Raw genomic sequence first — 26376 nt, forward strand, 5'->3', positions numbered from 1 at the left:
ATATCCCCCATTGTTCTTCATGAATTGTTTATTCAGTCAATCTTCCCAATCCTTTCTAACCTCCTCTGATTGATTCTTATAGTTATCATGCAATATTTTGTATATTGTGCTAATAATTCATTTTTTAACAGCAGCTTCTATTCTAGATTCTACTAAAAAACTGTACCATTGCTGTTCTTTCCAGTAGGATCCCCCTATATTTTTCTCTTTGCCTGTACTCTGATATCAAGCATTGATAGGAAAGGCAATCTCTAGCCTGCAGTCCAAGTAAATTCTTGACCTCTTTCCATTCTGTTACTTTTCCCTCTCCAATTATTTGTCCCAATACCTTGATTTTTGTCAGTTTTATCCAACGAATTCCAGCCCCCCCTTGCCTATTGTCTGTTTCCCTAATTGCAGTAATCCGTATCGGCAGAATCTTCTTACTGCATTCCTGTGTTGGCTTAGTTCTTAGAATACTTTCTGATACTTCATGAATATAACATTCTGTATGGTTATTGTTATTCTCCTTAAGGATCTGCATCCCAAATCCCATTCTGTCCTAGTTTCTTGAGCATCCCACCTAGTCATCATCATCCCTTTCCACTTTGAATTATAGGTTTCTGCTTGTGCTATGTATAGGTGCCTTAACTGTATAGCTCTGAAATACCCCTTCAAATTGGGTAATCTCAAATCGTCTTGTTCAGTTGGAAGAATCTGCTTATCCCACTTGACTCTTGCCGTCTTCCCCTCCCAGATAAAATCCTTCAGCTGTGTATTAATTGCTATCCACAACTTGTCCTCTGGTTGATAAAAATATGCCTGACGTGTATAAAACTAAAGGGACTAAAAACATTTTAACTCCTTATATCTTGCTACCCATATCCATTTAACAGAACTACCAATTTCTCAGTTTTTGTATTATCTTTTGTTTAGTCTGTTCCCATATATCTTAGCTGCCACACCAGAATCCTTTTTAATCCATACTCCTAAGTACTTCATTTTATCATGTTCTCTTCAATGTGGATATTGCTGAACCAATTCATCTGTGGGTACATAATTTAGCTAATGTCTTTTTTTAGCTTCATTAATTGTGTATCCAAAAAGGTTTGAAACTGCCTCAAAATGTTCCACAACACTGAAATGTCCTTTTCTGGTTTTATCTTGTATAAAATAATATCATCTGCAAATAGATCCAGCTTTTCTTGGCTATCATACCTATTATATCTTTGAATTTCTGAGTCACTTATTTTCGTTGCCAGTACTTCTAAATATAGTCAAATAACAAAAGGGAAAGAGGACACACCTGCCTGGTTCCTCTGCTCAAACAGAAGTTATCAGAGAGGAACCTACCCACTTTAATTTTCACCTTCAATTCCTCTTATATCCTCCTAATCAACCTTCTGATTTTATCAGGGAATGCAAATGCTTCCATTGCCCTGCTCATAAAGTGCTAGTCTACTCTGTCAAATCCTTTCTCTGCATCCAGACTCACCAACACCAGTGGTATTTTCTTACATTCAACTTCCCTCTAGATCATCAATGTCCTGTTAATGTTGTCAAATGTTTTCCTACCCTCAACAAAACCACACTGATCGATCTCTATCAATTTTGGCATCACCTTTGCCATTCTTTTACCAATTATAGCAATAAACACTTTATAATCATGGTTTAGGATTGAAATGGACCTTTATAAAGCTGGAGCTGATGGGTCTTTACCCTCTTTAGGTATTACAGCCACCACCGCTTTCTTCCAGGATGTTAGTGCTTTTCCTCCTCTTAAAATACTGTTAAACAAAACCTTTTAGATCTTTATTAATTTTTTTTCCTCCTTGCTTCCAAACCTCTGCAGGAACACCATCTATTCCTGGGGACTTTCCTGTGGATTGGTTATACATCACCATTTTTATCTTGTCTTACTGTTAGTAATTGAGGTTATCTACCTCTATACTTGGCATATTTAATTCTTCCATAAACATTTACTTGTGTACCTTTTCTTGATCTCCATATTTATCTGCTTTATACAGACTTTCATAAAATTTCTGAAACATTTCTAGTACTACTACAGGATCTCTGGTTATCTTCCTTGTTACAGGCTCCCTAAGCTTGATGACAACCGTTTCTACTTTCTGTTGCTTGAGTAGTTGGGCTAAAAGTTTTTGTGCTCTGGCGTTATTATCAAAAAAAAGTTGCTTAACAGCAGTCTTTCTAACCTCATGTATATTATTGAGGTAATCCCTTACTTTCTGCTTAGTATTCCGCAATTGCCCTTCCTTTTGTTCTGTGAGATTCCCTCTATTCTGCAATAATTTTAACATTTGTCAGTCTCTCTAAATAATTCTTGTTATTTTAAATGAAATGCAGCTTGTTCACCTGGCTTGAATGACAAAATATCTTTAATGCCAGTGTTGAAACAAAGGGCTAATGAAGTGTAGAACAAGCTGCATCATTATATCATGTACATTGTTACGGTTTTGATGTTTTACTGTTTTGTAATAATGCAATATATATGTATACACTTTTGGATTATATTATTTTGAATTACACATTACTGTGTTATTTTTAGGAGTGTGGTTCAACTTGATATTTGTGAATATGCTTACACATGTAATATGTTTGTTTGTTTGTATTGTATGTAGGTACATATATATTTTTTAAATAAGGAGACCATTTAAAAATATGCAATTTAATTAATTTTTCATGAGTAGGGAGAAGTGATTGGTTGTAAGAGATGGCTCTACTTGTATAACTGTATGGATGTTTTATGGCTCTTATTAACTCTGAAGAAGCCATTTGTTTATGGTGAAAGCGCTTAGTTTTTTAAGAGCACTTTAATAAATTGTGAAGTGGATTTCTCGTCTGTGTTAGTTTTTATTAATTCTTGTTACTTCTTAACAGTATATCTCTTTTATTTCCACCCTATTTTTAAACTCCACTTTAATTTTATCCCACTCACTAGCTATATTTTCAGAAGAAATTTCTATCTTCTCTAATAACTCCGGAATAATTTCCACTACCCATTCCTTAAATTCCTCTGTGTCTCATTTTTATTTCATTACCCTGCGTTTTTATTTTAGTTATTATTGACGCATGATCTGAAAATAGTTATTGGATGCATATCAAAACTTTCATTTAAATGTACATGTTCCTGTGAAATGTAAGTTCTGTCTAGCCTAGCCCAGTTTTTGTATCTCGAGGAATAATATGTAAAATCACTCCGAACTCCTACTATTGAATTCACATCTTCCACGTCAAATATTTTCATAAATTTCTTCAAAAATCTACCCTCCTTTGTTATATTTTCCCTTCTAGGCCCCACAAACACATCTTCACTACTGCAAATCAAATTCCAGTCTCCACCTATAAGTAACATTCCCCACTGAAAACTGATTATTTCTACCAGAATTTTCTTAAGCTCCATTACAGCAGTTGTAGGTGGAATATAAATACATGCCAGTGTAATCTTTCTCCCTTAGCTGTAGCCCTTTAGTACTACAAATGCACCATTATTATCTTTTTTATCCTCTTCTATTGCTATTGGAGCTCTTCTTGCAATTAATATAAGTACTCCTCTTTTCCTTTGTCCTAGTTATACCTACCAATCTAACCATCCTGAAAACCTTTCTTTATTAAATTCTCATGTTCACTTCTTTCCAAATGAGTCTCCTATAGCATAGCTATTTGCACTCTACATTTTTGAATAAAATTCACTACTCATTCTTTTTTGTATTTCTCTGTCAGACCATTAATATTTAAAGATAATATAGAAAGTGTCATATGTTAAAAAGTTATTATTCACACCTTTTGTTTGTAACAGCTTTTTTGTTAAGAATCTAGTTCCAGCTTTTTTACTACGTGCACTCACTAATGTTTGGCAGGTTGATCTTTTATGCATTTGTTTCTTGTCATATTCATTTAACCCATGTCACATCTAACAGAAATTTTTGTTGTGTTGAAAGCCCTCAAAAAAAAAAAAGACAAAAATAAATAAATAAATACACCCCAAATGCATCACTGAAACCTATTAACTTAATACTAACACACAAAACTATGTACATCTGCAAATATTGAAGATTTAACTTCCTAATAGGAACAATTGTCCCAGAATTGGCAGCCACACCTACAGACTTGGGTTAATGTAAAAGGAAGGTTATTCATGCTAAGATGCATGGTACAGCCTGTGCTTCTACTAAGTGCTGTCTGGTTTTGTCTTATCTTTATTGCTCTCCCAGAATGGGAAAACACTTGAATGCTTCCAGAAAATGTTATCTCCTAGCCACTGAAAGAAAGCTATTAAAATAAAAGTATTCTGTTTTTATTACTGTTTATGATATTGTCTCAGTAGAGACATGAGAACCGGATACAGAGTTTACTTCTACAAGCATTTATTTATTTATTTGCTAGATGAAAACTTTGTTATATACAATGTTCTTTTTATTTATTTGCTTTCTTTTAAAACTTGTTACAAGATCAAGCCAAGGGCCTTAATCCAGCCATTCCCCTATGCAAGAATGAGAAAAAGCACTCTCTCCCTCCTCTCTTAAGTGTTCCTCCAAACACTGACATGGAGAGCATATGCTTTAGAGTCCGGTTCAAGTTTAATAAAGTCAAAAAAGTCCAATATTTCCAGGTTTTCTTTTTCTGCAATGTTTCACAAATATAATTAATGCTTTGTAATTCCACATTTATTTGTCATTTTCCAAGTTTCTGGTTTTATTCCTGTTTATATCCATCTCCCAAGTCTAGTCTCTGCTTCATTTCCACTGTACTCTTGGTTCTTCTAGTCAACTCTTATGCTTTTTTTCTGTCTCTCTGAAACATCTTCCATTGAAACATTGGAAAAGGTTTCACTGACATTGTCTCTCTGTGGTCTTTACTACCAGAAGAACAAGAAGCAGAGTTTCCTTCTTCTGTTCACAGATCACTTTTTGTTGGACAAACTTGTGTATTTCCTCCTTAGTATGTTCTGTATCAAAAAATGATTTCATCCTTCTAGGAAAGAATATTCTGAAGATAGCTGGCTACATCAGTTTGAATCTCATACCTGCTTCTTGACATTCCCTTATTAGTGGAATACATTTACTCCTCTTCTGCCTGATGTAGAGTGAGTAATCATTTTCCAAAAGTGCTCCACTGTCTCCCACTTTTAGGACTTTGTCCTTCTTCCAGAGTTTTGTCAGAATCAACTCCTTCTACTGGTAGGATTGCATCTTTACTATTAAAGGTCTAGGTTGCTTTCTCATCACCAGGTTTGGGGTATACACATGGTATGCTTTTCAATTAACTACTGCTGTGGAATACCAGTTCAGTTGCTTATTTGTGCTTTCATAAAAATAATACAGTCTGCTCCTTCCAGCTTCTCTGGTACAGCAAAACATCTCAGGTTTTCCATATGTGCTCTGTCCTCTAATTCTGTTATTTTTTTAAACATCTCTTCTTCGGCATTCTCATATTCAGCCAACCTTTTCTTCATTTCGACCTCTGATATGTAGTTTTATCACTTCATCTGAATATCTGTTTCTTCCTTTTTTCCAGCCTTTTGTTGTTTTAGTTGATATACTCAGTCAGTGTTTCATTTATTTTAGTCAGTTCTGAGTACATTTGACTTATTTTTCCTATAGGTTACTGAAAGTTATGTCTTGCACCAGAGCTGGATATTGTACCATTTTTTGCTGAACAGCTGCAGAATTCTTCTCGGTCAGTGTTTTTTTACTCGCCTTTTGTGATTGATTTTCTTTCAGGTTCTCTGAATTTCTTTTTTACTGGCATGCAGGCAGTATACTTACTAGCCAGTTACTGAAATTTACCTAAAAATAGGAGTTTACTGGCTCTGTCTTCTGCATTTCTGTTTTCGCACTGGGAGAGCTGAAATTAAGCTGTTACTCGATATGCAGCCATCTTGGAAGCCCCCAGCTTGAAATGGTTATTGAGCATACTCTTGATAGTCCAGTCCTCCCTGGCATGAAGTGACCAGCAGTAGCTAGTCACAGGCTAATACTTTTAACTAGAATGTGATAGACAGGAATATTGTATTAGGCAGAGTGCAATATTAGGTAAGCTAAGCCAAACTGATAATGATATGTGAATTCTCCAGGTTGGCAGTCATAACTGAGTGAGTTTATATGTAGATTATTTCACCAAAGCTCATATTATGAATGGAAGTTTTAGGCTCAGAGAAGAGCTGACCATCAATATCCGATGGAGATTTTTTGAACTGAATGATAATTTTTTTAGCTGAGGAAACTGCAGTGACTAAAACAGTGACTGTTTTATTCCTTTATTTGTTATAAACTTAGATTGTATAAACAAATCATAGGTTCATAGGTAGGTACTAGGCTATTGGCCCTAGGGCCTATATAAGCCTAGCCAAAAAGGTACCCTGGCTTTTGCCACCCAAGAAAATTATTTTCCTGTGCCACTGTCGAGCAGAGCCACAGAAGTGATCCCCGGAGTGAATTTCCTATTTCCCATCCAGTCACCAAGATTTTTCTTGAAGAGTGCTAATGAGGAGCTTTGTTTGATATAGATAGGTAGTTTGTTCCAGAGTATGGGAAGTCTCTGGGACAGGAATCTATCCCTCCAGCATGTCCTCTTTATTGTGGTGACAAGTTTTAGGTCCCTAGAGCGTGTAGCTCGAAGGGATTGGGATTTCTTTAAGTGGAGTATGTCCAACAGCTCTGGGTTTGACATAGCTTTGTATGTTAGGCAGAGATTGCCTCTGAGTAGATGATATGCGACGGAGTAAAGCTGGAGATTTTTGAGACGGTCTGCATAGGGCATCTGTTAGAGGCTGGTAATACTCTTTGTGAGGTATTTCTGCAGCCTTTCCAGTTGTTGTAGATGTCTTGTGAGTACATACCAAAAGGGGAGTTGTACTCTATAATGGGTCTAATGAGTGACTCGTAGAGGGGAACAATGACCTCTTTTTTCCTGGATGAGAAACCTTTTGTGATGAGGTGTGCCACGGAGAAGGATTTCCTGACTATTGTGGCGATGTGATTATCAAATGAGAGACCACTGTCCACCTGTGTCCCAAGGTCTCTTATCACACTTTCGGTTTTAAGTTTACTACCACCTATGTGGTAGTTCATGGGTACAGAGTTTTTACCAAAGGGGATGACAATGCACTTTTTGGCATTGAGCTTGAGGCCATGGCTTTGACACCAGGCATCTGTCTCCGTGAGGCCCTTTTGTAGGATGTCCACATCATTAAGAGTTTTGATTATGGCTCCTAGTTTGCAGTCATCTGCCAACTTCATTAGCCAAAGACTTTCTCTGTTAGCCTGTACTTCAGAGAAGTAGATACCAAACAGGAGAGGACCCAGGACTAAACCCTGTGGTACTCCACTTGTCACTGGTCTGAAGTCAGATTTGGAGTCTCCTACTTTCACAGTGTGGGTTCTGTCAGTGAGCCAGTTGGCAACCCATCTTGTGACATATGGATTTATACCTAGTTTAGTGAGTTTATCTATAATTCCAGAGTGGGGGATGATGTTGAAAGCCTTGACAAGATCTAGATAGGCTGTGTGAACCACCATACCCTTGTTTACAGCTTTGGTGACTGCTTCAAAGAAGTCTATCAGGTTTAGGAGAGATGATCTGCCTTTTACAAACCCGAACTGGGTAGGGTCCAGAGTTTGGAGATTACCAATTTCTTTGTTTATAAGTTCCATGATGATACATTCCATGGCCTTGCAGACCAGACTCATCAGGCTAATGGGGCAATAGTTCTCGGGGTCCGTGGTGTCTTCCCCTTTGTGGATTGGGATAACAGTCGCTGTGTGCCATTCAATGGGCACGAAGCCTGAGGTGAGGCTATGATTGAACATGGTAGTTAGGTGGGGTGCCAGTTCATTCTGCAGTTCGTGTAGAACACAGCTTGAGATGTTATCAGGTCCCATGGATGTGGTGTTCTTGGCTTTGGAGAGTGTGTTTTTTACCTGTGCAGCCGTGATTACAGGAACTTTGCATTCTTCCGGTATAGAGATGGGCCCTTTAGGGAGTGAGAGGGGGGTGAAGTTAACACTGAACCTATCTGCCAGGATGTTGGCAATATCAGTTGGTTCTCTATATTTAGTGCTATTGTGCTGTAACTCAGAGAAGATCTGAGTGTTGCCATTGAGATTCTTGACATAGGTGTGGAATGCTTTGTGGTTGTCTTTAGACTCAGTGGCAATTTTGTTTTCGTAACTAGCTTTGGAGGATTTTATGAGGGATCTCCGCTTCTTACTGAGGCTGACCAGGGAGTTCCTCCAATCATGGGATTTTACTCTTTTATGCAACAATTTCTTTATTCTGTTGTAGAGTTTGTTTATGGCAGGGGACCACCAGATTGGCTTAATTTTTTTGAAGGATAGCATCTTGGTTCTGTTAGGGATAGCACGATCCATGCACTCGTGTAAGTGCTTATAAAGTGCAATTGTGTAGGTTTCAGCAGTCGTACCTCTATTGTCCATCTGCATGGGTGTCGGGAAGTTTGCCACTTCTGTCTTAAGAAGTGTGAAGTTGGCTTTGGAGAAATTGTTTATGGCAGTTTCCCTAATGGGGGGTGGGGGCAGGATGTGGATGTCTAGGGTGATTAGCTTGTGGTCAGATCTGACCAATGAGGAATTGACCTCTGGTGTGGAACACTGGTCACCCATGTTGGTAATGACCAGGTCTAGGATATTGCTGCCCCTGGTGGGGATGTGGATAAGTTGATCCAAGGCGTTGGAGTTTATGAATTCCAGAAAACTTTGAGCAAAAGAGTTAATACATGAGTAGTTTTCTCAGTTAATGATGGGGTAGTTGAAATTGCCCATTATTAGGGTGTTGGGTTGTATCCTAATATTTTCCAGTGTACCAAGAAATGAGGAGTGGGAATCCTGGGGCATGGTGGGGGATCTGTAGCAAGCTACAATTTGGATTGCGGTCTTGCCCAGAGTTAGTTGCACTTGGGTAATCTCGGATGCATTACGCTGAGCAACTAGCCTGAAGGTGTGGGTAACCTTAATGAATTTGGACACGCCTCTGTCTTTAGTGTTTCGGTCCAGATTAGGTGGCTGAAAAGTGTGGTATGAATTATAGCCTGGTAATGCAGGGGTGCTCTCTGGAGCCTTGAACCAGGTCTCTGACACTACACAGATGTCGATGTTCTCCATTTTAAGGAGTGCCTCGAGTAAGTGCATTTTGAGGTTTAGACATCTAGCATTAAGTAGTATTACCCTCAGATTTTGCTTGCTTGTACCTGTTATGGTGGTGAATTTGTTATTTTGACCTTGCCTAAAAAAGGCACTATAGGGGTTGCAAGAGCCTTAGCCAATATCCCGAATCCCAAGGGCGAGAGGTGCAGACCATCTCTGGCAAAGCATCGTGGTCTGTTGATCATGTCATCCCAGGCAGACAAATACTAGATCCCCTTAGAATGACACCAGAAGCTTAGTCAATCATTTTGTCCTTGTACTGTGGTATCATTCTGGGTGATGGCAGGATGCTACTCAGGGCTAGGGTCATACCTGCCTGGGCTACAAGATCGGAGAGCTCCTCCATGTCTCTTTTCATGTAGTCCAGGGAGGTGCATTTCAGGTCATTCACACCAACATGGACAATGACAGAGTCATATTTGTACTTGTAGTGGAGTGACCTGAGTGCGGTGTTATGTGGCGGATCCTGGCACCTGACAGGCAGCTGACAGTAACTTTCTCCTTGTTTATACTGGTGAGTGGAACATCCATGTGCCTGACTATAGAGTCACCTATGACTAGAGTGTTAAGTACGTTGTTATGCCTTATGGACTGTGGTTGAGTGGCACACTGCGTTTGTGGGCAATGTGTGATTTGGGTTGTGTTGGGGGGTGGAGGTTGTTTGCGTTTCTGCTTTGGAGAGCTCTGTTGGTTGGGCAGATTTTTATTGAGAGCCTTCGCGAATGTAGATGTGTGTTTTGTGTTTCTATGTGTGTTGTGGTGGTGTAAGTTTTGAGGGACTATGTGATGAGTGTGGTGTGGAGGGTGTTGATATAAGAAGTATAATGCAGTTAGATTGTCAAGTCTGATTTCACAGCAGATGATGTCTATAAAGGGAAACCCCAGTTTGGTGATGCTTTCCCCTATCCTTCATGGATTTTTGTCTGTTGTTATAGTTGCTTAATATTTATTTATTTATTTATTTATTTTACATTTGATGACTGGGAATGTCCGACTGAGCTAAGTAGCCCTTTTTCAGCAGAGGCCCAAGGAGAAAAGCTCCAAGAGAGATTATATGATTGATATACAAAGTAGTAATGCATAGACAAGTCACAAAAAGTGTACATAATATAAGACTCATACAATCTTGATTACAGTGAAGTTTAAGTAGTAATAAAAACATATTTATGTGTGATTAAATCTGGAGGGTGTTGATATACGAAATAGAATACAGTTGTTAGGAGGGATAGGAGACGGACCTACGAGAGAGTTAAGAGCTAGAGGAAACAGGTTTATGGGGGATGGTTACACTGACATATCCATTTAGTTTGTAGGTGTTGTTTGGTGGCTGTTTTGAATTGTTTTTGTTGTTGGGGGGGGGGGGTCCTAATCCCTTACCCAAACTGAAATAAATAATGACTGCTATATGTTGGAAAATGAAGATATATAATGTGAGTGTGTTGTAATAGCCATTTTCAGAAGGGCTTAATCGTTCCAGGAAATACCACTTTCAGTGCTAAACACAAGTTAGAGAATCATGATATGGACAACCAGCTTGCTTAATTTCACCTAAAATTGTAGTAGTTTTGATCTGTCATTTAGCACAGAGTATTAAAGAATCAGCTGCTGAAGGGCTTCATCCTATAATCATATGTTTGTTTAGGTTTCCTTTTTTCCACTTGCACTCTTTGGAACTCAGCATGTCACATAAATCAGAGCAGTCCTGGATGCCTATTAGGTTTTAACCTGGTTAACAAGTAAATAATAAATGTTTGATTCTGTCAGGTATGGAAATCAGAATATTTAGAATTTGTTAATCAGTGTGTATGAGTTGGTATGCAGATGTTAGCAATCTACGTTTTTCGGTTTAACTAACACTTTTGCTCATTTTGTAAGAAATATATTTGAGTGTTGTATGTTAGTATTGCTGTGAAAGAAGTTGCAGTTTGGCAGCAAGTAAAGATATCTAATGTTCCACATGAATTAACTGAAGCCAAAAATTTCTGTGAGAAATAAAAAAAAGTCCAAAAAAACTTTATGAATCTGTGGTGTTTTTTTTGATTTGGTTAATAAACAAACATAGTCACATTAGTTTTTGTAGAAAGGCAAGCTTGGCTGCATACCTTACAAAGTAGAAGTCTGCATTCCTCCCCTCACACACTAGTATATTCTAACCCTATAGCTGGGTGACCTTAAAGTGAGAGAGTCTTGGTTTCTGTGCAAAAACAAGTATTATTCCTTTCCAAACTGTGAAACTTCTGTGACAGAGTACATTGGTAGGGAGAATGTTTGTGTGTGGGGGTGGGTGCAGCCTGTCATAGCCGACCTTAGGCATAGGCCAACTAGGCGGCCGCCTAGGGCGCCGGTCTAGCAGGGGCACTTTTCTGGTATTTATTTGATGTAGTTAGACCAGGATGGGGGCACCAGGAAGTGTGGTGAGGGGCGCCGTGGTGCCCTTTTGCCTAGGGCACCAGTTGACCTAAGGCCGCTGCTGCAGCCTGTTTGGAAAAAAGTCACACTTGCACTTTTCCTTTTATCTTCTTAACTTTGATGAAATCATGTAAAATCATCCTTGGCCTACCCATTTTTCCAACATACACCAGTCTGACTTATTATCTCAATAATTCACTTCAAAATCCCTGCAGTTACCCATTCTTCATCTCCATTGTTGTACACTACTCCTGTAGTATGAAACACACACACAGACTCATACAGACACACACAGGCACACACACACACACAGGCACACACACACACACACACACACACACACACACACACACACACACACACACACACACACACACACACACACACACACAGTCTTGCCTGTAGCTCTTCCTATCTTTTGCTGTTTTCATTGAGTTTAAAATTTTATAGGAAGACACTATTTCTCTAAATGTTCCTGGAATTGTTCACACCCAACTACCACCACATACATACACATGCACCCTTCCATAATTTTTTTCATTGGAAAAAATGCCTCCTTTCTGTACCTTATGTTGGACAGTGTAGTAATTGTACATTTGTTTCTTCTTCCTTTGCTGCATTGTCTATATTATGACCATTCATTAGTTTTCTACAAGGCTTCTGACATAGATGCTGGTCTGAATCAGCTGCCTGTCTCTGTTTTTTTCTGCCTGTGTCCTTTCAGAGATATGGTGTCAGGGATATTGTACATGACCGTTTTCTGTCATAAAGAATTAGGACATATGCTGAAAGTTATTTTCAATTTCGAGCTGCATTCTACATGCAAACAGAATGGCTTAGTCTTCCTAGCATTATTTATACCACATATGCTTTTTTAATGTTTTATTTTTTGCCTTGTTTTCTAGGTCTGCTCATTTGTATCTCTGTACTACAATGTCATCATTGGCTGGAGTCTGTTTTATCTTGGCAATTCATTTCAGTATCCTTTGCCATGGGAATCCTGCCCCTTTCTACCTAATCAAACAACAGAAGGTAAAGACTGTGCATGGAAATTCTTCTAATCCAGACCAATTGCATCTAACAGCTAAATACTTTTTTTTGCAAACATGAAACTACTTGTCATTTTCCCCATGGTTTCATTGAATAGTAGGATTGGTGTGCCGCCATGGTCCTAGATGAGGGGTAGACAGTACACTGCATGCCTGCATGTTAACTGCAGTGCCCATATTCACACTGGATGGTACATACAGTAGTCTGTATCTGGAATGTGGGTTGTATCCATTCTTTCTGAACATTACCATCTGTGTTGCACAAGGAAGGCAGTGGGATCCAGGTAGGAGAGCGATTAGGGTTTACAGATTATGGGAATGCAGACACCATCTGTTTCTGAAGTGCCACTGTAATTTCCTCATCTGTGGTCACAGTATGCAGGAAGCTGTGTAGCCAAGCACTCAAAGAAATTCCCTTGTTGAAATTACTTCCCGCTCCTAGACACCTTGTAAAAAGAGGGTCAGAAAGAGTGTTGTGTCCTGTGGTAAGAAAACCTTCTGAAGGTCGGTGTTAGAGTCCCTAGAAAAAATAGATTCTACAGTGGAGTTAAGTTAAACTTTTTGGGGTTGCTGGAGAGGCTGAGCTCCCTGAAGCAAATCAGAGTAAAGTTCAAGGCCTTGTGGATCCCCTCTATAATATCTGTTTGACTGAGGCAGTCTTCCATCGATGGGTAAATGTGGATGGCATTTGTCTTGCAAAAGGCTATTATTGGAGCCAGGCATTTGATAGTTGACTACCCATAGGGTAAGGAAGTGAATTGGTATAGTGCCCTGTGTAACATTAGGATAGGCCTCCTTCTGGTCCCGAGTGACTAGGAATGTTTGTGAGGATAAAAGAGAAGAGAGAGAAGCCTTTGAAAGGTCAGCATCTTGAACTTTGGAATGATAAATAATTTGTTTACTCTTGATAGATTTACTATGGGGTCCCCACATATCTTCCTTTCAGGGCTCAAGGAACAGTCTTGAATAAAACACTGTTTTCTTGTGTCCTGGGTACTGAGTACTGGCCCCCTGATCTAGGAAGGGAGCAGCCAGTTGAGTCATGGCTGTGGTGGATCACAGGCTTCTCCTGTGGTTTAACTTGCATTCTTTTCTAAACTTCCCCTTTTTCCTTTGCCAGTCTTATTTTTGTCTCGTTTAGGGAACAAAGCCCAAAATTTGATTGAATCATTTATGCAGAACTTTAGTGGTTGGGATTGAAAAATGCTGCTTGACAGACTACAATAGTCCTGCTCTTCTCCTTCAGACCTATAAAGACACTTTCAGCAGGAGTTCAAAGAGGAGGTCCTCAACCAAATGGGAACTGAGAAGCTGTATATTCACATGGCTGGGAAGGACTGACTTCTCAGCAAAACATGTCTCTGAATAAGTAACCATGTAGCTTCTGCCCTGCAAGCATCATACTGACATTTCTTGAGGTGGTTGGCTGCCTTGGCTGGAAGGTCACACAGGTCAGGATATTCTTCCTCAGATCATTATCCAGGATCCCATCTGCCTTGGCTGTCATCTTCTCCAGCAGGGTTTGCAGGAAGGTAAGCATGTGACTCTATCAGTTTACAGTTCCTAAAGTCAGAGTAGGCGAAACATATGCAATTTTCCCCAGAACTGTTTAGTATTCTACTATTTCTGTGACTGGGAATAGAGTTCCTGAATAGAGCCGTAGAAGATCCTTTGATAGAATATATGGGCACCATCACTGATTTAGTCAAAAAATTCTTGTATAAGAATGTATGGGAATCCTTGAACCTTCTTCTTCTTCTTTAGGCTTTTCCCAGTTAGGGGTCGCCACAGCAGATCACCTGTCCGCTCATGATTGGCAGTGGAGTTTTACAGTGTCGAGTTGCCAGCCCAGCGTCCAACCTTCCACAGAAGGCACAAACACACATGCACTCACACCTAGGGCCAATTTAGAGTGTCCAATCCACCTGCCGCATGTCTTTGGGATGTGGGAGGAAACCGGAGCACCCGGAGGAAACCCACACGACTACAGGGAGGACATACAGACTCCGCACAGAAGGCACCCCAGCCGAGGATCGAACCGGAGAACCTCTTGCTGTGAGGTGACAATGCTAACCACTGCACCACCATGGCCGCCATGGGAATCCTTGAACCTATACATGAAAAAATTTCCATGTGGGGTACTTATCTTTTTTGTGGAAGTAGACCAGCCAGAAGACTGATGATGTTAAAATCATGCACCTGTACTGAACTGAGTAGCAAGAAGGATGTAAAGATGGCATTGGCCTACACCCCCATACTATTGACATCTTTCTGTGGCAGTTCGAGGGAGTTGTCAGAAGCATTTTAGAGAAGGTGCATCTCTGGAAGTTGTGCCAGCTGTCATACTGCCTGTAGGCAGGATGCCCACAGATGATGATTGCAATAGTAAATAGCTGATGAAAATCTGTTTCTGGACAACAGTGTTGTGGAACTCAGAGGTCCTTCATAGCAATGGCTGCTTCTGAGAGAGTAGTCTGTCTCAGCAGAATTCTTGAGACAATCCCAGACTTTACTGATAGAATAGATCATGGGGCTGTCCATTATTCAGAACAGGATATTGTATTCCCATATATTTCTGGACTCCATTGGGATGGTTGAGCTTTGTCCCAGTCTGGACATCAGTAGCTTTAACTTACTGGTATGTTTGAATCAGGATTGTGACTCTCCAAGGAGAGCTGCCCACATTGTCGCAGGGCATCTGAATGGTGTCTTAGGTTCATAGGTGTATATTAGGCTAACCACCACTAAAGCTTTTTTAAGTTAGTCCATTCCTCCCAAATCTCTGACAAGTTCTGGTACCCTTGATAAGTGTAAGCAGTGGCTTGAGAGATGAAACATTTACAGATTGCCTATGTCCATAGCAGATGTAAGTGGCAAACCATGGATGAATCTCATCTTCCCCATCCAATTGTCCAGGTTTCACTTAAATTGAGGTAAGAAGGATCTCTGCTTCATGTGGATGGAGAGGCTGTTCCAGAGGAGTAGTCCCTGAGATTTGTACCGGTTTCTCCCGCATGTCCTGTTTATATCACAGGAAAGGTTCACATCTTTAAAACAGTTAGTTCTGGTGCTGTTTGTTCTGTAGATATACAAGAGGTTTTTACCTGTTTTGTCATCTTCTAGCACTATTAGAGCTCCTCTTGCAATTCATATAAGTGCTCCCCTTATCCTTTGTCCCAGGTATTCAGTAACCGTCATGAAAACCTTTCTTTATCAAATTCACATGTTCAGTTCTTTCCAAATGTGTCTCTTGTAGCATAGCTATTTGCATTCTACATTTTTAATGTAGTTCACTACCCTTTCTTTGTTATGTATATATCTGTAAGGCCATTTATATTTCAAGGTAGTACATGTTTGGCAATTCGGCAGGTTGATCTTTCATACAGTTGTTTCTTGTCGTATCCATTTGAGCCCATGTCACATCCTACACAACTTTTTGTTTTATTCAAGGCTCTCAGACAAAAGAAAAACACCCCAATGTACCCCTAAAACCTAATAACTTAATACTAACACAAAAACTATGCACATATTCAAATATTGAAGTTTTACCCTCCTAATAAGAACAATTGTCCCAGGTTGATAGCCACACTCACAGGCTTGGGTTAAAGTAAAAGGAAGAGTATGCATACTAAGATGCATGGCACAGTCTGTGCTTCTACTAAGTGCTGTTTGGCTTTGTCTTATCTTTATTGCTGTCCCTGATTGGAAAACAATTGAATGCTTTCAGAAAACATTACCTCCAAGCAATCCTGCTCTTTTGAATAAACCTTTCTTCTTTTTTTATGTTGCAGTATCTAAATTTCTTAAAACTGAATTTTTTTATTTTATTTATTTTAGTTTGTTTACCAGGATAGTCCATTGGGCCAAGAAGAGCCCGTTTTCAATGGAGTCCCGGGGAGAAAAGCTCCATGAACAACAATATAATATGAAGAAAATGCATTTACATTTATGTAGTACTATTGAATAATGATGGTATTACACAACATGACAAAAATCCACGATTGCAGTGAAAATAGTCAAAAGAGCAAAAGGTAAAATTACACACACCTGCGCACGCATACACACACACACACACACACACACACACACACACACACACACACACACGTCAATTACAATAAGAAAAATCCATTGGTGCATATTCCTGTTAGATTTGTTACAGTGTGAAATAACACAGGGTTGACATTACAGTTTTACATGAAATCTTAGGAGAGTTAAAGTAGGATGGGGATAAGAGGTGTTAATTGTTGAATGTAAGAAGGGGGGGACAATAAGAAAAAAAGTAGAGCAAGAGTAGGAATAAATGAGAAAAGTGAAGATGGTAGTCAGAGACGCTCAGTATGATGAAGAGGAGAGAGAAATAAGAGTGTGAGAAATGGGGAAAAAAGAGGTGAGTGATGTGGGATGAGAGCAGGAACATTCACAGAGGGTTTTGAGATGAGAATGAAGTAGGGTCTTAAAGGTAGAGTGGTTGTCTGTAGTACGAATAAGAGGTGAACAAGGTAAAAGAAAAAAGAAGGGGAAAAAACAGAGGCACCTGTTTAATTTAGTATCCCATTTTACTTACAGTTAACTCTTTTTCTTTCCTCTTACCTCTCCTAAATGTTCTTCCACACATAAATGGCATGAAGTAGAGCATACACTTTGGAGTGCCCTACAAATTTATTAACAAAGTCAGAAAAGTCCAATAATTCCAGGTTTTCTTGTTCTGTCATATTTCACAAATATAATATATGCTTTGTAACCCCACATTTATTTGTCAGTTTACAAGTTGCCGGTTATATTCCTGTTGATCTCCATCTCCCAAATCCAGTCTCTGCTCCGTTTCCAAAGTATTCCGGGTTTTTCTGGTCAACTCTTGTGCTTTTTTTGTCTCACAAGCATTTTCCATTGAAATTTTGGAAAAGGTTTCAGTGGCACAGTCAGTCTGTGATCTTTATTACCAGAAGAACAAGAAACAGAATATCTTTCTGTTTCATAACTCACTTTTTGTTGGACAAAATTTTGTATTTCCTTAGCATGCTCTGCATCCAAAAAATGATTTTGTCCCTCCAGGAAAGAATATCTGAAAATAGCTCAATACAGCATCTTTAATCTCATGCCTGCTTCTCAACATTCCCTGATTAGTGGAATAAATTTTCTCCTCTTCTGCCTGGTGTACAGTGAGTAATCATTTTCCACAAACACTCTACTGTCTCCTACTTTTAAGACTTTGTCTTTCTCCCACAGTTTTGTCAGAATCAACTCCTTCTGCTGATAGGATTGCATCTGTACTATTAAAGGTCTAGGTTGCTTTCTCATGGCCTGGTTTGGAGCATACACACAGTGTGCTCTTTCAATTAACAACTCCTGCTGTGGAATACCACTCCATTTGCTTATTTGTGCTTTCACAAAATTAATACAGTCTGTTATGTTGTACAGCAGAATATCTCAGATTTTCCCTATATGCTTTGTCCTCTAATTCTATTATTTTTGGAAACCTCTCTTTTTAATCATTCCCATATTCATCCAGTCTTTTCTTCATTCGACCTCTGATTTTTTGCAGTTTCATCACTTCATCTGAATATCTTTTGAAAGCTTCCTCCATTTTTCCAGCCTTTTCTTATTTGACTTGATATACTCTATCAGTGTTTCATTTATTTTAATCAGCTCTGAGTACATTTGACTTACTTTTTCCTCTAGATTACTGGAAGTCATGTCTTGCACTAAAGCTGGATCTTGCACTGCGTTTTGCTGAACAGTTGCAGAATTCTTTCCAGTCAGTGTTTTCACCTCACCTTTTGTGACTGATTTTCTTTAAGTTTGCTGAGTTTCTTTTTTGCTGGCATCCAGGCAGTGCACTTATTAAATTTACCCCTACATACGAGTTTTCTAGTTCTCTCTTCTGTGTTTCTGTTTTCACACTGGGAGAGCTGAAATTAAACTGTTGCTTGGTGTGCAGCCATCCTGGAAGTCTATGGGGATAGGGTTTTGAGGTGGACTGCATAGGTCATGTTACTTATGCCCTGTATTGTTTTAGTGAGGAACCTCTGTGGATGATTCAGTTGTTGGATAGGCTTAGTTTTGTACATACCAAAGAGGGCATTATACTCAGTGATAGGTCTGATGAATGGCAAATTCATTTAAACAATGACCTCCTTGGCCCTAGATGCCATACCTTCATTTATAAGTTACTCAAAATAGATCAATTTCCCAACTACTGTTGCATGTGATGGTAAAAGGCTAGAATACTGTCTGTGAGTATCCCCAAGTCCTTGACTAGTAGGTCGACTCTTAGGGGTGTGCTGTCAGTATGGTTGTTAGCAGGGTTAGGTGACTTCTGAAGGTTACTGTTTCACATTTCTTGGCATTTGGTTTTAGACCATAACTCTGACACCAGTTGTCTGTCTGTGTTAGCCTTTCTTGGAGAATATTAGTGTCAGTGGGAGAGTCTACTCCTAATTTGCAATTTGCTAAAGATTTGGTTAGACAGAAGCCCTTGATGTTGGCCTTGACTTCAGAGAAATAGATGCCAAAAAGGAGCAGTCCCAGGACCAATCCATAAGGGACTCCACTTCTAACTGGTCTCTTTGTAGAGGTGGACTCCCGGTTCTAACTTCCTGGGTCCTGTCTGTGAGACAGCTGGCTGTCCACTGGGTGACATAAGAGTTTATACCTAACCTCTTGAGTTTTTCAATAATGCCTGAGGTGGGTATTGTGTGACGTGCCCTGCCCAGGTCAAGGTAGGCAGTGTGAATCGTTTTGCTGTGATCCATTACTTTGGTGACCTTCTCAAGGAAGTCCACAAGGTTGAGTAGACATGACTTGCCCTTGACAAAACCAGAGTGGGTTGGTTCCAGTGTCTGGAAGTTTCTTATGTCATTCTAGATCATTTCTATGGCTTTACATATGTGACTAGTGAGACTTATGGGTCTGTAGTTTCCAAGGGTCTGTAGATGCCCCATCTTTATGCAGAGGGATGACTGTTACTGTTTTCCATTTGTGAGGCACAAAGCCTGTTTGAAGGCTATGATTAAGTAGTGATTGCAGAGGGCCTGACATGTTGTTTCATGTTCTTTAGGAGCCTAAGATATTGACTGAGCTCATTGATGCATTGTTTTTGCTCTTAGAGAGAGCATAGAAGACCTGTTTCCTAGTGATAGTAGTAGAGGGCTTTGTATTTGATGGTACTTCATGAAGGGATGTTGAAGGAGTGAGAGAGGTGTAAAGTTAGAGCTGAATTTGTCTGCCAGTAGGTTTACTGTATCTTCTGGCTGGTTTAATTTTTCCAAGTCTTTTGTGGTTCTTATACCATGACAGGAGTTGACTCCATTTCTAAGTCAAAGTGTGATTAATGTTCATGAAATTAGTATTGTTTCAGTCTTTGATGTTAGCCAAAAGTGCTCTTTGCAGCACCTGCAGTGTGCCCAGAATTGACTCCTCCTTCAAGTCATACAGAGTTACATATATTGGTATTGTATCTAAATACAATAGTACATTGTTTTTTATGAGACTCGTTGCTCCTACTACTATTGGAACTGTGTAGGTATCCTTCTTTCCACATTGCCTTCATTTCTGCCTGCAAATCCTGGTATTTTATGACTTTGCGTCTCTCTGTATGTAAGACACTGTAATCACTAGGTATAGCAATTTCAATGATCAATGCTTTTGTCTTCTTTTCTTAGACAACTATATCTAGTTTTCTCACATCTGTTTTTTGAACTGCTGGTAATGGGTGGTCCCATATGATATAAACGTCATCATTCTGTATAATGCTTTGTGGCTCGTGTTTCCAATGCTTCTCAGCCACTTAAGTATTGTAATGTTTGCACAATCCCCAATGCAACAGTCTTGCCATATTATTATACCTTTCAGCAGACAGGCTGTCTGCCATTAGTTTATCACACCCAGCAACAAGATGCATGATTTTTTTCCAGTTTGTTTTACAGAACTTGGAGTGTGTCTGTTTCTCCCACATGCTCAATGGACTGTGTAAACCAGCATGTACTTAATCCACTGTCTGGGCCACCAATATTAACCTTTCATCTTTTGATTTAAATTCACATCTCCTTATCCATTCCTGCATCAGATCCTGATCAACTTGAGGTTGTTCCAGGAGTTTTCTGTACTTGCAACTATATTTATGCCTTTTCCACATTTCTTTTCTTCTTCTTGCCTTCTAATCAGATCCTTCTCCCTTGTATCCTTTCTTTTATTTGGCACACTCAGTTGCTGCCTGATTTTTGTCTGCTTCTGGCTTTAGTGACATTCCCACTTGGCACCAATATGCTTCTGCTAAACTAAGCAGGGAACTCATCTTAGATTTGTTCTCTTCATGTTTTAAAACTTTCATTATGTTTGGATTGGTGAGGCCAGCAGATATGTATGCAGTGCTACAATTGCAGATCTGTACATGTAATCATTTTCGAAGAGGTCCATACCTCCTTCAAAGCGAGGGGATATATAATCTTGGTGTACATATCATCTGATAAGAGTGAAACATTTTTCTTCTTTTCCTGGCCAACTGATCCAGTACCTTTTAGGGCCAGTCAGTCATCCCAAAACTGTTAGTCAGAACAGGAAGAGCAAATTGGTTTATAGTTTGCACTTTGTTCCTACATTTCAGAGCTATTTTCAGTACTAATTTTAATCTTCTAAAGGATTCCTTGCTGAGTTCTGCTCGCCTTTGCTCATGTTTTATTGTGTTTCCTTCATGATTTCCTAAAAATGTATACACTCTCTCCTGCTCAAGTTCCCCAGGCTGATAATTTCTTGGTGCTGTAGCTTTCCTGGTTTAAACATTGCTTTTGCACATTTATCTAGACTCGTATCATCTGAGAAAACCAATTGCAGTTGTGCTTTCAGCTCCTCATCTGATGAAATATACAGTTTTAGATTAGCCACAAAAAGAAGATAAGTCTTTTGCATTTTGTTGTTTTTTGGGAGCCAAATTGTAACCCCAACCTGATCTTTTAAGTAGACAGCTTAATGAGTTAAAATTAAAGGCAAGACAAAAGAGCTGTGGTGAGAAAGTCACCATGGAGTATCCCCCTTTAAATGTTTATCCCTGGCATAATAATTTGTACTTTACCATAGCTTAGCTGCTTAGTTGCATAGTGGTTTGCCACTCTTTCATGGTCATAGTAATGTAACAGATTAATGTAGGATGTATCTTATACATCTAAGTACTCCTTTATCCATGAATTTGGGGTGCTGTCAAAGGCTTTTTTGTAATTTAGCCATGCCATACTTAGATTATTCCACTCTTTCCAATTCTCCATTATGACTTGGTTTAATAATAAATAATCCTGTGTTCTATATGACTTTCTTTTGTTACCCTTTTCTTCTGTTGTTTTGATTGAGTATTCTTCTAAATGAGTCTAAACTGTCAGCATTAATTCCAGTATCTAGTTTATATATTGTTGAAAGACAAGTTGTTGGTCTATAATTTTTAGGATTGCTTGTAGGTTCACTCTTAGGAAGGAGTAGCATCATTTCTCCTGTTAACCAGGTTGGTGTCTGTTCGGGATGTGCATGTAAATAGTTCTTATTCAGGGCTAAATCTTTGTGTAAAGATGTTAATACTTTTAGTCCAAAGTTAGATTCTGCATCTGGGCCTGGGGTTTTCCAGTTAGGAGCCTTTCTTAATTTTGTTTCAGTCTCCCTGGCTGTTATTTAATCCCATTTTATTTCCTGTATTTTTGAACTTCTTACTGTTCTTTTACTTTTTCTCTCTATTCAGCATCTTTGTTATGTTCCACAGGGTCTTTATAGATATTTCTCCAAAACTTGTCTTCTACTTCTTTTTTGGTGGTATTTCTATTCCTTTTGCTTTGCTTCCCAGTTCTCTATAAAACTTTTTATCTTTTGTCCATATGCGTTTTGTTTTTCTGCCTGTGCTGATATCTTTAGTTTATTATTTGCAATAGTGTATGATAAGTCCTGGTCTGCTGTGGTACTGTGCATTGCTTTTATCATGTCTATGGTTCTAAGTAGTTTTGTTGATCGTTTCTCTCTTCTGTACTCTTCAGACAGTGACATTTCTTGTATTAATTGCTTCATAGTCTTCTCTGTTGGATACTTCCGTTATGACATTTGATTTTGTCCCTTTCTTTCCCTTATTGCCGTATGTTTTTGTGGCTTCATTAACAATGAGCTCTGCACACAATTGTGTATTGCCTCTGATGTTGTGGACATAGCTAAAGAATGACTTGTGGTAGTATTTGGTTTGGGAAGCTAAATTTAGCTCATATTTGGCTTAGTAGACTTTGTCCTTGCTTTTATCTTACTGGTTGCTACACCTCCTACTTTTTGACATAATTTTCTTCCTTCTGTTATACAGCCAACTAAAGATGCGATTCCACCACAATGTTGTTTTTTGAGTTGGTTCTGTACTTATTTCTAGGGTACAACTGCCTTTGTGCAGTTATTAACATGCTTGCATAGGGTTTCTGTGAAGAGTTCCAAGGAAGGCAACAGAGTTCTCAGGGTTTAGGGCTGCTTTACATTTTGTCAGCAGGTTACCATTTCCTAATAGGAAGTTAGCCTTAGGGTAGTTCCTGAACATTCCAGGCTTAGCTGGGGTTCTGGGTTTTATTTTTATTTTAAGGAGACAGTTTTTTTGTCTGACATTGCCAGAGGACATTGCAATAGGGGGTTGTATTGCACTCTCCCATATTAGTGAGGACCAAATCCAGTATGTTTGCACCCCTGGTTGACGTATTGACAGTCTTGTGCAGAGAGTTTGTGTTTACAACATCCAGGAATCTCTGTGCTTGCACGTTTGATGTTGTTTATGATTCTCCGTTAATGGGATGATTAGAGACACCACCATCTTTAGTTTCTGCTTGTGTAGTAACTGGTCTAAATGTGTGAAAGGCATTATAGTCTTGCACTGCAGGGATATTCTCTTTTGCTTTAAACCATGTTTTAGTGACTGCACAGGGGTCTATATCACTTGAGTGAACGCTTAATTGCATGAATCTCTATTCGTCACACTGTATTAAGCAAAAGCTCGATTAAGCGAACGCTCAGTTAAGTGAAAAGTTTCCTGGGGAAAAAATCAGCTGCCCACCCACTGATCAGAGCAAACAAAACTAAAATTAAAACTCTGCAAAGTGGAGGGTTTTGTCCCCCACACCCCCCTAACTAAATATTCCAACTCCAAGATCGCACTACAGTGGGGAAAAGGGCAAATACCGGATGATGGTCAACCACATCCTTTCCCTGGGAAAAAATTTGCTTAACCGAGCTTTCGCTTAATATAGTTCAAAAAGTAGCGATTCGCTCAATTAAGCATTTGCTCAAATGATATGCACCCACTGCACAGACATCAGCATTCTATAGGTTGAGGAGAGCTTGTAGGGAGTGGAGTTTCTTGTTTTGTTTGTTGATAGTTCTTTTATCTTGCTGAATGCCAGTTAACATTTTATTCATTCATTCATTCATTCCTTTATTTATTTGAATTTGTTAACCAGGGTGCAGTACTGATCTCAAATGACCAATTTCAGTTTCAGCACAAGAGGAACAAACAATAAAAGTTACATTTGTCAGATATAATATGATAAAAGTTACATTTGCCAAGCATAATATGATAATGTGAATACAGGGTCAAAACAAATGCAAACCTATGCATTTTTGTATAAACTATTTAGAGAAACATATAGCAAGTCGTTAACTGTATAGCAGTTGAATGGAAGAATTACACAGAAATTCCGATAAGCAGCTAAGGCAGATGTGTTACATGAGGGGAGAAGGATGATATGAATTAGGCTGTGTGTCTAGAGAGAATGAAGTTGCATTTTGCCTGAGTTTTAAGATGTGCTTTTGTTGTGAATGGAATATGGGGTAGGAAGAAGTGTGATTCAGATGAGAAGGGAGAGATTACCAAAGTGATCTGTGCACTGCAGTTTTAGCTGAGGGGTTTGGACCAGTGAATTTGAGTGTTTCAGACTTCTGAGATTATAAGATGGAGTTTGTCTTATGAGTTTAGTGGCTAAGAAGGGGAGATACAGAGCCTGGTCATTTCGAAATCGGAACAGTTGAGCCAAGAAGGATGTCATCTTTTTGACTGGAAGCAGTTTTGTTTTTTCTCAGATGTTAAGCATTGGTGTTAAATGTTATTTATAAGGTAATAAATCAGCAGATTTTATTAGCGATTGACTAGATGGATGTGGCATTTTTTTTTTTTTTTGGATGCAGCAGCTACTAGAAGGAAACCTTATTCTGGCTGTGAGAGCAGTGTACTTTTTCCTGTGGCTGTTATTGCTGAATGGGGGGGGGGGTTCTTTACCAAAAACAGGAGTGAGGTAATCTTTTTACATGTATTCGCTAGACATGGATGGAAAGTGAGAGAAGGGTCTAGCCAGACTCAATGGTATAAAAGAGTGGAGGTTTTCTAAAGGATTCTTGAAATAGTCAAATATTATCCAAAAGTTGTAGATTTTACTGAATTTCTTATCAAAGAGCAGGATTTTATTTTGAGGAGATAAGTATGTCACAGCATATCTGCTATTTTTGTTGTTAATCCACTGACTAACATAGCGGAACCCTCCTTGTACTTGTTGCAGCGTATCAAGAAATTGAAAGAGATTGATTAGAGAGGAGCAAGACCATGTCAACTGCACATAGTAAGGAGGGAGATGTGGCAGCTCATGTCAACATTGTTAATATTTATAGAGAATAAGATGGATACGGATAAAGCCCTGAGGAATGCCTTTAGAAGGATGGAGGGATGAGGGTGAGATTAAGGAACTGAGGATAACAGTGAAGTGTTGATTAATGAGACGGTTTTGGAACCAGGATATGGCATCTGGGCTGTTCCCCATTTTGACTCTGTGGTCTACAAGGTTGCAGTGATTTGCAAGATCAAAGATTCTGGTGGTCAGTCAGAATGACACCAGTAAGAATTCCTTTGTCCATACCTAGTAGAATGTCATCAGCAAGGGACCAGAGTGTGGACGATTTCTGGCTTCATGACCAGAAACCATGTTGCTTATGGGAGAGGTAGTAGAATTGGCTGATGTATTGTGAGAGCTTGGAATTATCTCTTTTATGAGGCATTTACTGTCTGCAAAAAAATTAGATGCTCAAAATGAAAAAGACCCGCTTACAATAGTTTCTAAGGACATAAGAATTTTCATCAGTCTGTTTATGGAGAAAAGTCAAGAGATAAGAGTACCCATAATCTTTTAATGCATATAGTCAGGAATGCATTACATAAAGCACCACATGGTTTACAGAAAATGTTGTTATAACTAGAGAGTCATCATTTGAGATTGAATTATAAGCCAAAAGGTCAGAAACATGCAGCAGATATGCTGTGACATTCTCTTCTGCAGAAGCAGAAAAAGGATCTAATTTGAGATGCACTGGAAGTTAACAGAGTGATGCAGCAGCTACCTAATTTGAGATGCACTGGAAGTTAACAGTGATGCAGCAGCTACCTAATTTGAGATGCACTGGAAGTTAGCAGAGTGATGCAGCAGCTACCTAATTTGAGATGCACTGGAAGTTAGCAGAGTGATGCAGCAGCTACCTAATTTGAGATGCACTGGAAGTTAACAGTGATGCAGCAGCTACCTAATTTGAGATGCACTGGAAGTTAGCAGAGTGATGCAGCAGCTACCTAATTTGAGATGCACTGGAAGTTAGCAGAGTGATGCAGCAGCTACCTAATTTGAGATGCACTGGAAGTTAACAGAGTGATGCAGCAGCTACCTAATTTGAGATGCACTGGAAGTTAGCAGAGTGATGCAGCAGCTACCTAATTTGAGATG

At 39.2% G+C, this 26376-nt stretch overlaps 1 protein-coding gene across 3 annotated transcripts in view; it reads left to right on the plus strand.

Moving 5' to 3' along the window:
* The window catches only part of LOC122791582 (sodium-dependent neutral amino acid transporter B(0)AT2-like), a 734235-nt gene that overhangs the window by 466353 nt on the left and 241506 nt on the right, over positions 1 to 26376 (plus strand). For all 3 annotated transcript variants that reach the window (XM_044059347.1, XM_044059350.1, XM_044059349.1), the window contains exon 6: positions 12476 to 12602. In XM_044059347.1, the coding sequence (XP_043915282.1) occupies positions 12476 to 12602 (127 nt within the window). The remainder of the gene's footprint in view (positions 1 to 12475; positions 12603 to 26376) is intronic.

This window comes from Protopterus annectens, chromosome 17.part0 (assembly GCF_019279795.1).
Source record: "Protopterus annectens isolate FY-2018-M chromosome 17.part0, PAN1.0, whole genome shotgun sequence".
In the NCBI taxonomy this organism is placed as follows: Eukaryota; Metazoa; Chordata; order Ceratodontiformes; family Protopteridae; genus Protopterus; species Protopterus annectens.